This window comes from Aplosporella prunicola (assembly GCF_010093885.1).
Source record: "Aplosporella prunicola CBS 121167 unplaced genomic scaffold K452scaffold_5, whole genome shotgun sequence".
NCBI classification, from domain to species: Eukaryota; Fungi; Ascomycota; class Dothideomycetes; order Botryosphaeriales; family Aplosporellaceae; genus Aplosporella; species Aplosporella prunicola.
In genome coordinates, this window is record NW_022983533.1 from 302,097 (window position 1) to 313,228 (window position 11,132).

Genomic DNA, 11,132 nt, shown 5'->3' on the forward strand with positions numbered 1-11,132 from the left:
GTAGGCAAGCTCGTGGATAAGTACATAGGCTCGACTGCGGCATAGGAGCTCACTCTAACAAAAACGCAGCGTAACATTGCTCTCTTTCGGCGCCGTTATGAGTTGCCGGGCTCGGTCATGTCTGTTGAGGTCAGCGTCATTTTTGTCCAGCGTCGTCATAGGGCGGCCGCTTGTACCTACGTGGAGGGTTTGCGTGCCGTTATCTCGATGCGTTGGTGACCTTAAGCTGCTTGGACCTGAGATCGATCATTACGTGCAAGACGCGTTTTTGCTCATCGCGTGCTTTGCGCTTGTCATTGCGCTTGTCCTTGTGATCTTTGAACTCGTGCTGCCTGGCCTTGCGTCTGTCGTTTTGCTTATCCATGTGCTTATCCATGTGCTTATCCCTGTGCTGTTTGTCCCTGTGTTGTTTGTCCTTGTGCTTATCCTTGGGCTGCTTATCCTTGCGCTTGGTCTTGCGCTGGATGTTCTCGCAAGAGGTGACGACGCCATTGAGTTTTATTTGCAAGTCTTCCCTTTGATAGTGATATTTGGATTAGTGGTTTTGTGTCTTGAATGTTCAAGGACGACTTACACCGCTTTCTTTTTCTCTCGTGGAATCACGTTCATCCCTCCAATTTGTTGCAATTGTTGCAATTGAACAATAGTTGTAAAGACAGTCAACGTCTGTTTGACGGAGTTGAGATCTCCCTGCAATGATTCCATCTTCTTCTTTTTCAGGTACCATTTCCAGCGGACGAAATTTCTTTGCCACCTCGTTAACTTGACTGTCTGCCTTGCAAGGTTGCTGTTGCCTTTGCGTACGCAGCCCAGTCATCATGTGCCACTAATGAGACTCACCGGCGAGATGCAGATGTCAGATGTTGGCTTGATTGTGAAGTTTCAAGCCACCAACCAACCTATTAATGATTGCTTTTTTTGTAGTATTCGTATCAGCAGCCACAGAAGTATAGTACGGTACCTATAGGGAGCCCTATAATATGCGCGAAGTTTTACTTTCAGAAATGGTCATTTGATTTCTTTGTTAAAAAGAAATAAAAATGCATGATAAAATAAATTTGGAAGGGAAACAGCCTTACCTTTGAAATGGTCCAGCGTCGAGAAACAAGCTGGCACAAGCCTAAATAGGATTTCTTCTGCGGAAATCGCTGCAAGGGTTAAAAGCTTCCAACGTCAGTACCTTGGGAAAGATGGGTTGTGCCGCTTTCCTAGTCGTCCAATAACCACCAGCAAGGGATCTACGTATCGGGACCCCAGCAACAGCCGACCATCGCGCATGAACGGCTGCAATGCAGGTAGCCGCCCTTCAGACGTTCGAAGTTGTGCACATCTCTACCTATTCCAGCACCGTGCGGCTTAGGCCATTCGTTGGGTGGGAGAGCATCCGGGCGCTAACACAGCATATGCAAACTGAATTCTCCAGACGTTTGAAGTTCAAAGAAAATTGGCATGTTGCAGCACCTTGCAGCGTCATCCATGATGCTTTTCGCATTCCATTTCTTGAGACGTTCGAGGATGATGAGTGGATTGCTACATTGAGCAGCATACATCTGCACGCTGTGATTGCGCTGCAGAGTGGTGGTTACGCCGGCGCTTGAGTGCAGCTAGTGTAACGAGTAAACTTCCGAGACAAAGGACTTCAAGCGATTGGTTCGGAAAACCTTCTTGCCTCGATTATTGTGTTGCACTGGAACGACAGGACGATTGAGTATGGATAGCGGAAGAGGTCCATATCATCGGAATAGTCGCTGTTTTTTGGACATCGTCGATCAATATTGGCCTCAGGATATTTAAGCGACGCAGCAAAGTCACGAGGAAATGTGCCGCTCCTTATAGACGTTCGATGTTGGAGCTTGCCGACATGCCTTTTCGATCTCTTCGCATGTCGATCCCGCTAGGTACTACAGGATCGTCAGGTACAATAAGATTGGAATTGATGCCGTGTGTTGAGCAAACTTCAAGTCAGTATGACTGATAATTGTAGAGATGGAAGGAAAGATGGACGGAAAGTGGTCAAGGGAAGCTCATGAGCACTGACCCGCGGAAGTGCAGTCACGTGTGGGTCTTGGCGGTCATGGAATTTCTGGAGACTGAAGCTCGAATCTCGGCGTCGTGGATCGCCGTTGAGAAGATACCCGTCACCGCACCGCCACAGCTACAACCATGCGCCGAATTGCCAGGATATCGCGGCCCGTCGAGAAGGTTCTCGAGCAGTCAAGCAGGAGGGTCGCGCTGCCCGCGTCCGTGTGCAATGCCTGCCAGGTGCGCGCCGCGCCCTTCACCACCGCCGCCCGTCGTGACGCCGCCAAAGAAAAGAAACCCTACACCGAAAAGCTCAGGCAGAAGATTTGGGGCACGGAGAATGCCCCTGGTCGCGAGGACCCGTACTCCTACGATTCGCCAATGCGATCCGAAGAAGAAACGGAGCTGGCCGTGAAGCCGGCGGAAGAAGAGACACCGGTTAAGCCCCAGGCTCCGGCGATAGATATGTCGGGATACCAGCCTGCGACGACGTGGGAAGGCCTGGAGGTGATTGGCGGTGAGGAATGGTTGGAGCAGAAGGTTACGCCGCGCGGGTTCAAAGGGTCGGTTATATGCGGCGCGCCTTCACGCTTTGAGTGTTGCTGACGGACGCAGATTCTTGCCTGAGGAGAAAGCTTCTACCTTAGAGGGAATTACCGCCGCGGTACGCAGATCTCTGGTGGAAGTGTTCAAAGCAAGAGCAGAAGGAAAGCAATTGCGTGTCTGGCGCGCAAAGTCCCCCGCAGAGGACTGGACTGTGAATATGCACTTCAAGGCTCTAGAAAACAACGGCAATTTTGAGCTGGTGGAGGGTCCTGAATCAAGCAAGAAGGGGTCCGAGAGCTGGAGACAAGTTCCTCTGAGTGAACCGGAAATCAAATTTGCGGTAAGAGTCGGCGCTCGCATGACTTTGAACGATATCCTGACAGAATTCCAGGTCATCAAGCGTGTCATGCAATTAACCGGTCTCCGCGTTTTCGACTCCGTCATCAACGACCTACCCACCGCCGGTGCGCTTGTCTCGAGCCTCTCGAAGTACGATAAGCGCCTTAGGCCAGAGAAGGTTGCCGAGTGGGTGGAGACTACTTCTAAGTACAACAATCTCAAGAACGTCACATTCTCCGGTAGGAGAGTGACTCCGATTGACAAGGAGAAGGCGGTCGGCAGGTGGAAGGTCATTGAGCAAAAGCTCATTGACAGGGACCTGCCAGTTACAGGACGCGATATCTGAACAGGTATGCAGAGTCATAGAAATTTTCGAAATGTGTAAGATACCTGTATTTACATCAGGAAATGGGTGTTTAGCCATGTATGATCATCGACTCCATGCTCGAAGGTGAGCAATATCGAAACTTTACTTGCTGAAGAAGCTGGACAGATCAAGTCAGGGCTTGCAGATGAATACACTAAAGCTCACCAGTCAAGCACAAGAGCTCTGCTGATATCAAGCCCCGTCCTTTTGTTTTCAATGCACTCCTTAATTCTGTATAGACTGGCTCTTCCTATTTTCCCTTTGACATCGCGATCAATATTAACTTGGCTCTCGAAATCGTCATCACGGGATGCTATTCCCAGTAAACACTAATCAATAAGTAGTCTAGGTTCCGGGAAAAACAAGCATAAATTTATGTTTAAATATTTGATGGAGAAATTAAAAGAGCCATGGAACGTCAAGAACGAAAAAGCCTTTCTGGTGAGTTGAACGTCAGCATCAGCACAGAACAGAAAGCATTCAAAGCATCTTAAGTGAGTATATCGAAAATTCGAAACCCACGGGCAAGCTACTAAAAAAGGACCAACCTGAAGAACGGACGTTATATTTAGAACTATGTTCTTATCACGTCCACTTCATAAGCACAAGCCGAAGATCTTACAGACCAACGAATCATATCACTTTCCGCCCACTAGCGCGCACTTACCTCAACAAAGCAGGCGGTGGGCAGGACTAAGCTACGAACGGCATTTTGCCAGTGGTAGTAAAGCCGCAAGCACACGTGGCCATGGTGGCTGGCTGCAGATCAGGCCGTTCTTTTATTAACTTCTAACGTGATCAGATCCTTCTAGTACAGCAGGTCCAAGCCAGTGGCGCAGGTGGGAACGTTGCTGGGATTAAAGTATGGATTAGTCGGCGTGAGTTGGCTCAACCACCATACATTATCAATCCAACGGCTTTGGCACAGGAATAGAGTAATGCCAAGGCGGCGATTTGAAGCAAGGCAGCTTTCTGCGGTATATGGTCGTTAATGGCGCAGACGGTGGCGGAAACTAGCCTGAGGGAGCCCGCTCTGATCAACCAGCATTGGTGAACGGTAGACTTCGGATATGGGTAAGGGACGTTAACTTCGGATAGAGGTGAAAGACGTTACTGATTGCTGATCTTTTCCATATCTATTTTCTTAGCGATTCTGTACTGATGCCATACACAGGATATGGGAACTGTTTCCTTAAGATTGTTAAGGGATACCGCGTGGTTTGCTTACTTGAAATTTTTCGTGACGTTTGAGGGAAGCATAGTTCACATCAGCACTGGTGGTGCGTCGCCTGGTACCAGTGGCGTCAAAAACTTATCAGTGCACGCTAGGTCCTCATGGTATTGCCGCAAGGTATGATGGAATACGAAGTACCAGTTTCCAAATAATGCACGCCAAGAAATCCCCCGAGGAGAAAGCTGAAAACACTTTGGCATAAAACAACTTTTGTGGTTGCATCGTGTCCAGAATCTGCTCGGCGCAGGTTTTACACCAACTAAATGGAGCCAATCTCATCTATTTGTCTACATGCTGGAGTCACTGTTGAAGTTTAGGCAAGGCTCTCTAAGAAAATTGGAAACTTATTCACAGCAGTGCGAACACAAACGAAGGCGAGGATGCGTAGTATAGGGTCACGGATGGCGAGCTCATTATTCCCGGCCGTAACCGTTTTCATGCACAACTGGAAGCGAAGCTACGCAGACATAAATGCGGAGACTAGATAGGAGGCTTCAAGTAAGTACCCACTAGCAACTCACCGTCAATCCTTTGCTATCATCCCTTTGCTATTACTTCTTCAATGTCATCCCCCACTTCCTTCGTATGCGAGGACGTTGGCCGAATTCACCAGGGGAGTCTACTCCTACGTCTTGCTCATCTTTAGCAAAACCCAATCGATCGCGATCATGCCTGACTGGAGGTCTACTTTACTGGACCAGGCTGAAGACAACAGAGAGCAAACATGCAAGACCACACTGCCCGGATACTTGGTCTCGAAACGTTTGCGGACAGCGGTGATAATCGTTGTCCTCTTCATAGTCTCCGTTGTGTTGACGAGCAGCTTTCCATTCAGTCGATCGGTCATCATACGGGAACCTCACCAGGCTTCTTTGACTCCTTCGACTCTCCAGGTCCTTGCAGATACCACTGTTGTCGACTGGTCACAGTTCGCATACATACAGTACGTTACCAACTTGGCCTATCTCTGCAACTCGGTCATGATCTTTGAATCCATTTCACGCTTCGGCAGTCACGCGGATAAACTTATGATGTATCCGCATGAATGGAGCCTTAGCTCGGATGACAACAGCGATGAAAGCCGGCTTCTCAGAAAGGCACGCGATAAATACCACGTCCGTCTTGTCCCTATCACTGTTCAGCGATCCAGTGGTCAGGACGCTACCTGGATGGACAGTTTTACCAAACTCCTTGCTTTCAACCAGACACAGTACGAGCGGGTGATAATACTTGATTCTGATGCCACACTCCTACAGGTAAGCGTTCTCATGGCCTTGCGTCAACTGTTGGCCAACTCAAGCTGACGTGTTCAGAACATGGACGAGCTTTTCTTCCTTCCCCCCGCCCCCATCGCCATACCAAGAGCGTACTGGTTAGACCCAAAGGAGCACGTTCTAACGTCGCTACTGGACGTCATTACGCCCTCAGCATTTGAATTCGATAGAATTCAACGGCAAATCGCGAATCACTCAGCGAACGAGTTTGACATGGAAATCATCAACAACCTCTACGGCGACAACTGCCTTGTTATCCCGCATCGGCCATATGGTTTACTGTCTGGCGAGTTTCGTGCTTCGAACCATCACGCTTACCTGGGATCGGATGAAGAGACGTGGGATCCGGTTAAGGTCTGGAGGGAGGCCAAGTTGATACATTTTTCTGACTGGCCATATCCCAAGCCTTGGATCAAGGCCAGTGATCAGGCTACCGAGGAACGCAAGCCAGCTTGCCATAAGAATGAAACGGGCGGCGTTAAGGATTGTCGTGGCCAGGAAATCTGGCTGGAGCTTTACAAAGACTTTTCGAGAAGGAGGGAGGTACGTCGAACATCTTTTCCAAAGGGCTGCCTTGTTCATGCGACGCTAACACTGTCTTAGGCGGTTTGCGGTCACGCCTATGGGTAGCGGTTTATAGATTAGAGGTTTTTTCAATAATATCCGGTCCGGCAACCTTGGTAGATTCTCAACAAGCCTCAAAGTACGATGTGAATCAAAGCCCCAGACAATTCTGTCACCTCTTTTAGATATTTTGACCACCCCGCCAAAGCGTCTACACGATTAAGCATAACTTAACAGTTAGATATGAAGAGATGATTAGTGCAGTATGTCTTAGGCAGAGAACACGGCTCCTCACTATACGTCTTAGAGAACTTCTATTCACTGCTCTACGCCCTTAGGCAGAACGAAGTCTTACCTACTTACGCAGCACTATCTAGGGAGTAGTAAAATAATCCAAGGCCTACAATAAGCCAAAACGTCCGAGCCGTGCTTAAACAGTGAGTCGCTGACTCCGACCTAATAGTCTATTACTCGTTACAACCTGTCGTGCAGAATTTACTTGCCTGGTGTAAGCTCTTCCGCTGCCTCGTTGCTCAACACGACTAGATCTGACTACACCGCTTGGGTTGGTCAGCATTGCCCTACTGTTGAAAAGATTTCCATCAGCACATCCAGCTAAGATTCGTGTGCCCATTTGCACATCTTTGCCATTATGAAGACAGATATGTCATGACCAGTCGAAGCTAAAAGAAGACCAGACTGTAGCCACAAGCAATACCGTTCACAGCCAGGAACAACACCGAAACCCACACACACGACGCCAATGCCACAAAAAACACACACGCAAGAAGATTCATACCTTGCTAATCTAACGGAACCCAACCAACATCTACTCTCCACCACCCCAACAACAACAAGCCACCAAAAAAAGGACCATACAGGTGCCCAGCCCAACCGAACCAGCGGCAAGCAAACGAAAGCAACGAAAGCAAAACAACAAGAGGAAAAAACCAAGAACAGGCGTACACGTACACGTACATACAGCAAAGAGCAAGCAATGAAACCCCAGACGCGCCAGTTCCCCTCCATCAATCCAAACCGAGCTGAACGCGACAGAGAGCCAAACACCACGAAAAATGCCGTTGGGAAATGCATGCTGCGATAAAAGCGAAAATGGGAAAAGGCTGAAAAGGAGGAAAAGCGAAAAAGTAAAGGAAGAGAAACAGGAACAGTTGGACACTGTAGCCGGCCGTGCTCTAAGAATGAAACGAACCAAAGCAAAAACTGTTACTTTTTTTCTCTTTCTGTCGTCTGTTCGTCGAACGGTCGTGTGACTGGACTGACTGTCGACAAGACGGACCGACAAGGAAATGCGATGCGATGCGCGCGGGGTATCTAGAAATGGGTGGGGTGAAGGGAAGGAGAAAAGAATAAAGGGAGGGGGAGAAAGGAGGAAAAAGGGAAGAAGAGGACGTGAAGAAAAGGTGGAAGAGGTGAGCTGAGTGAGGACCAGGAAAGGAAAAATGACAAGAAAAAGTCAGGACGTTTCGAGACGTCGCCCATGGGAAAGGAGCGAGCGAGCGGGTGAGAGTGAATGGTGTGTGCCATCCACCCGCCCACCGCTCCCAAACGCCACCAAGGACCCATCCAAAAGCCAAACCAAATCACCACCACCACGACTCAACCACTTAACCAAATCCGTTCCTCTTTTTCTACTCCTCAACAACCTCCCCCGCATGGCTCTTCCGCGCCATAGCATCCACATCCACCAGCGTAGGCGACATCGCCCGCCTCTCCACCAACCTCTCACCCACCAGCTTCTCCACGACCGGACTCTGCGCCACGACCGGGCTCTGTGCAACCGAAGGGCTATGCAGCACCGAGGGCCCCTGCGCCGAAGGAGTCGTGATGGCAAGCACCGGCAAGGGCGGCGCAGATGCCGCTGAGCCCCCCTCCGTCGTCGGCGTCTTCAGCAGAATCTCGTTCCGCGCGCGCTGCCGGCTGATGCTGACCTGACGGGCGATGGCGACGCGGCCGGCACGCTGGACTTCTTCGGCTCGCTCTTTGAGCGTGGGTTGGCGCTTGGGGAGGGAGGAGGTGGACTCGGGAGAGGAGTCTTGGGGAGATTGTTGGTTTTGCTGGGGAGGTTCTTGCGGAGAAGTTTCTTGCTGGGGAAGTGTCTCTTGTGGGGTCTTCTCTTGCGGAGGTTGTTGCGTTGACTTCGAGGGCTTGCGTTGATGGTGTTGCGGTTGCTCTTCGTTGGAGCGGTGATGGTCATGGTGATGGCGGCGGTGTTGGTGTTGTTCTTGAGGCTGGTGGTGGTGACGTCGAGATTGGTGGTGTTGCTCTTCCCTGGGCTGGTGATGGTGATGCCGATGTTGCGACTCTTGGCGGTGATGACGGTGGTGTTGCTCAGGGCGGTGCTCAGGACGATGCTCAGGGCGATGCGCAGGACGATGTTCAGGACGGTACTCAGGACGATGCTCCGAGCGGTGCTCTGGACGGTGTTCTGAACGGTGTTCACCACGCTGTTCAGCACGCCTCTCAGCACGCTGCTGCTGCTGCTGAGGGCGGTGGCCCTCCGGGTGATGGCGGCGGTGGTGGTGTCCTTGCTCTGGCGCCGTTTTCTGCTCCGGCTCCACTTTTTGCTCCGGTTCCGTCTTCTGCTCCGACGCCACCTTCTGCAGCTCCGACGCGGCCTTCTGCGCCGCCGGCCGTTGCGCCTTACGCAGCAGTTCGGGTGACGGCGGATGCGCCATGCGCCACTCCCGCGCCGTGACATTCGACTTGGACATCTCGATCGGGGGCAACATGTTCGGCACTGGCGCCGGCGCAGCCGCGCAGCCGGGCGCAGGCGGAAGTCCGGGCGGAAGGCCAGGGGGAAGGCCATTCGAGGACGCAGCAGGTGCAGCAGCCACGGGCGCGGGCACTTTGATCGTCGTCCGCGTCGGGGATACCTGGATCGACGACTCTGACGCCGTTCGGTCACGCAGGCCGACCCGCTGCTTTTGCTTCGCTTGCGGCAGCGGCAGCGGATCCGCGCGCGTGCGCGAGTTCTCGCGCGACAGCGGCTTGACCATCTCCCAGCTCGTCTCGTCGACCATGCGCACGGGGTGCCAAGGCATAGAATCGTAGTTAAGAACAGCTGTATGTGCCGATTCGGCCGAGTTGAACGAGGCGCAGCTCTCGCGCGTGCTGACCGTGCTCGGCGTTGTGGGGCGGCCCGTGGTGTCGTCGGTGCCGGAGGTCTCGGCTGTGATCTGCTGCGCGGTGACCGGGCCGCGGTCGGTGGAATAGCCGGGACGCGCGGCAGCCTGCTTCTCGGCCTTTAGGAAGGCGGCGCGGTTGGGCGAGATGGCGCCAGGTGCGGTGAGGGCGCGATGCAATGGACGGGATTTGGGCAGAGCGCTGCCGCTGGGCGCGGGCGAGCCCTCGCGCGATGAAGTCCCCGGGAACAACGAAAAGGCCTGGTTCGGGTTCGCAAATGTTGGCGTTGCGGGAGACGTGGCTCGCCGTTGAGGTTGCGGCCTGGCAACCGGAGTCTGGTGCTCATCAGCGAGGGGCTTGTTGGCCTCGTCAGCAAGAGACTTGTCGGCATGCTGTTGTTTTCTGTTAGCTTTTCCTCCGGGAAAACCTACTCCTGACAATGATACTTACTCGAAGAGAGTCTGCATTTAACGGCTGCAGCTTGTCCATGTGGTTGCCTTGTCTCCGGGAAAGCAGATTCGATGACCGATCCTTTGCTAGCAGGCTTCCGAACATGACACTATACCTCTCCATTTCTATCCTCGGAATGTCGACATTCAACATCGGGCTCGGGCTAGTCTCGGCCCTATGTGGAAGATGGGGTCTTGCGAGTCCTTTCTGCTCAGGCGGAGTGAGCTTGCTCAACGACTCATCCTTTGGCGGAACCTTAGGGCTGCCCACCTCACGATATGGCTTCGGCATTTGAGGGGGAGTTTCCAGGACGATATCAATCGATGGTCGTAGGTTTGCAAGACTCTTGCTCCGAGACCTGCTCTTCAACTTTTTTGATCCGGATTTGGCCAACTTGCTGCTCTTCTCATGGGCATTGCTGTCTGTAGAATCCTGGCGTTGGCGGAGCGGCGATTCTGTTCTTGATGCTACCTGAGTGCTCGAGAAATTCCTCTTGTCCATGCTGCCTTTGCGTTCCGGAGAAAATGGGGGCTGTAACTGGTAGAAGGGCTCTTGTTGCGGTTGCGGTTTCGGCTTTCGTCCAAAAATCGACTTCCATCTGCTAATTTTCGGGGGATTTCCTCCACTCGTCGTTGGCCGTTGGTCCGTAGTTGGTATTCTTCCGAGATTCGTCTGGCTAGATGCGACCAAGTTCACCGTGCTGTGCGATGATGGCCATGGGGAAACAGGGTGGGCATGGCTATCAAGCGCCAGGCCGATAGCCTTGCCCTCTCTCAGCTCCCGGGCGTGCCTGACAGCCTCGGGCGAGGGCGTAGGGAAATCAAACGTGTGGTCGTCAGTCTTCAGAACAATAGGCACGCCTTTTGTGTGCAGCGCTTTGGAACGATCCATGGTGCCGGTGGCTGTTCCAGGACGCGACGGCTCGTCCCCAGACCTTGAGGCGGTGCCGCTGTCTGCGCGTTTCGGCGAGACATCGTTGGTGGTTGGACCGGTGAATTGGGGCATGGGAAGTTCCGGCTCCGGGGTGGCCTTACGGGGAGGCCTCGACTTCCTCAAGTTAACCATGGACTTTGAGCGCTGCAGAACCATGGTGGCGGCTGAAAATAGAAGATAGCAAGGGAGGGAGGGTACAACAACAACAATGACCGGCAAAGCTGGGGAGGAAAGTATTTATCCCAAAAAAAAAAAA

The 11,132-nt window shown here is 52.2% G+C and overlaps 4 protein-coding genes across 4 annotated transcripts; 2 read left to right on the plus strand and 2 right to left on the minus strand.

Moving 5' to 3' along the window:
- Window positions 1-199: 199 nt before the first annotated feature.
- On the minus strand, window positions 200-705 carry K452DRAFT_316089 (uncharacterized protein; the record flags this gene model as incomplete). The annotated part of the gene is made up of 2 exons (XM_033543925.1): window positions 200-515; window positions 575-705. 2 exons carry the CDS (start codon window positions 703-705, stop codon window positions 200-202), a joined length of 447 nt encoding a protein of 148 aa, XP_033400660.1.
- Window positions 706-2,163: 1,458 nt separating this feature from the next.
- Window positions 2,164-3,253, plus strand: K452DRAFT_295514 (uncharacterized protein; the record flags this gene model as incomplete). The annotated part of the gene is made up of 3 exons (XM_033541820.1): window positions 2,164-2,585; window positions 2,638-2,908; window positions 2,960-3,253. 3 exons carry the CDS (start codon window positions 2,164-2,166, stop codon window positions 3,251-3,253), a joined length of 987 nt encoding a protein of 328 aa, XP_033400661.1.
- A 1,923-nt stretch (window positions 3,254-5,176) lies between these two features.
- Window positions 5,177-6,412, plus strand: K452DRAFT_324757 (glycosyltransferase family 8 protein; the record flags this gene model as incomplete). Its single annotated transcript, XM_033544727.1, has 4 exons — window positions 5,177-5,284; window positions 5,375-5,764; window positions 5,822-6,325; window positions 6,386-6,412. 4 exons carry the CDS (start codon window positions 5,177-5,179, stop codon window positions 6,410-6,412), a joined length of 1,029 nt encoding a protein of 342 aa, XP_033400662.1.
- A 352-nt stretch (window positions 6,413-6,764) lies between these two features.
- Window positions 6,765-7,720, minus strand: K452DRAFT_132776 (uncharacterized protein). Its single transcript, XM_033535303.1, has one exon. It carries the CDS (start codon window positions 7,439-7,441, stop codon window positions 6,962-6,964), a length of 480 nt encoding a protein of 159 aa, XP_033400663.1. The 5' UTR covers window positions 7,442-7,720; the 3' UTR covers window positions 6,765-6,961.
- Window positions 7,721-11,132: the final 3,412 nt, after the last annotated feature.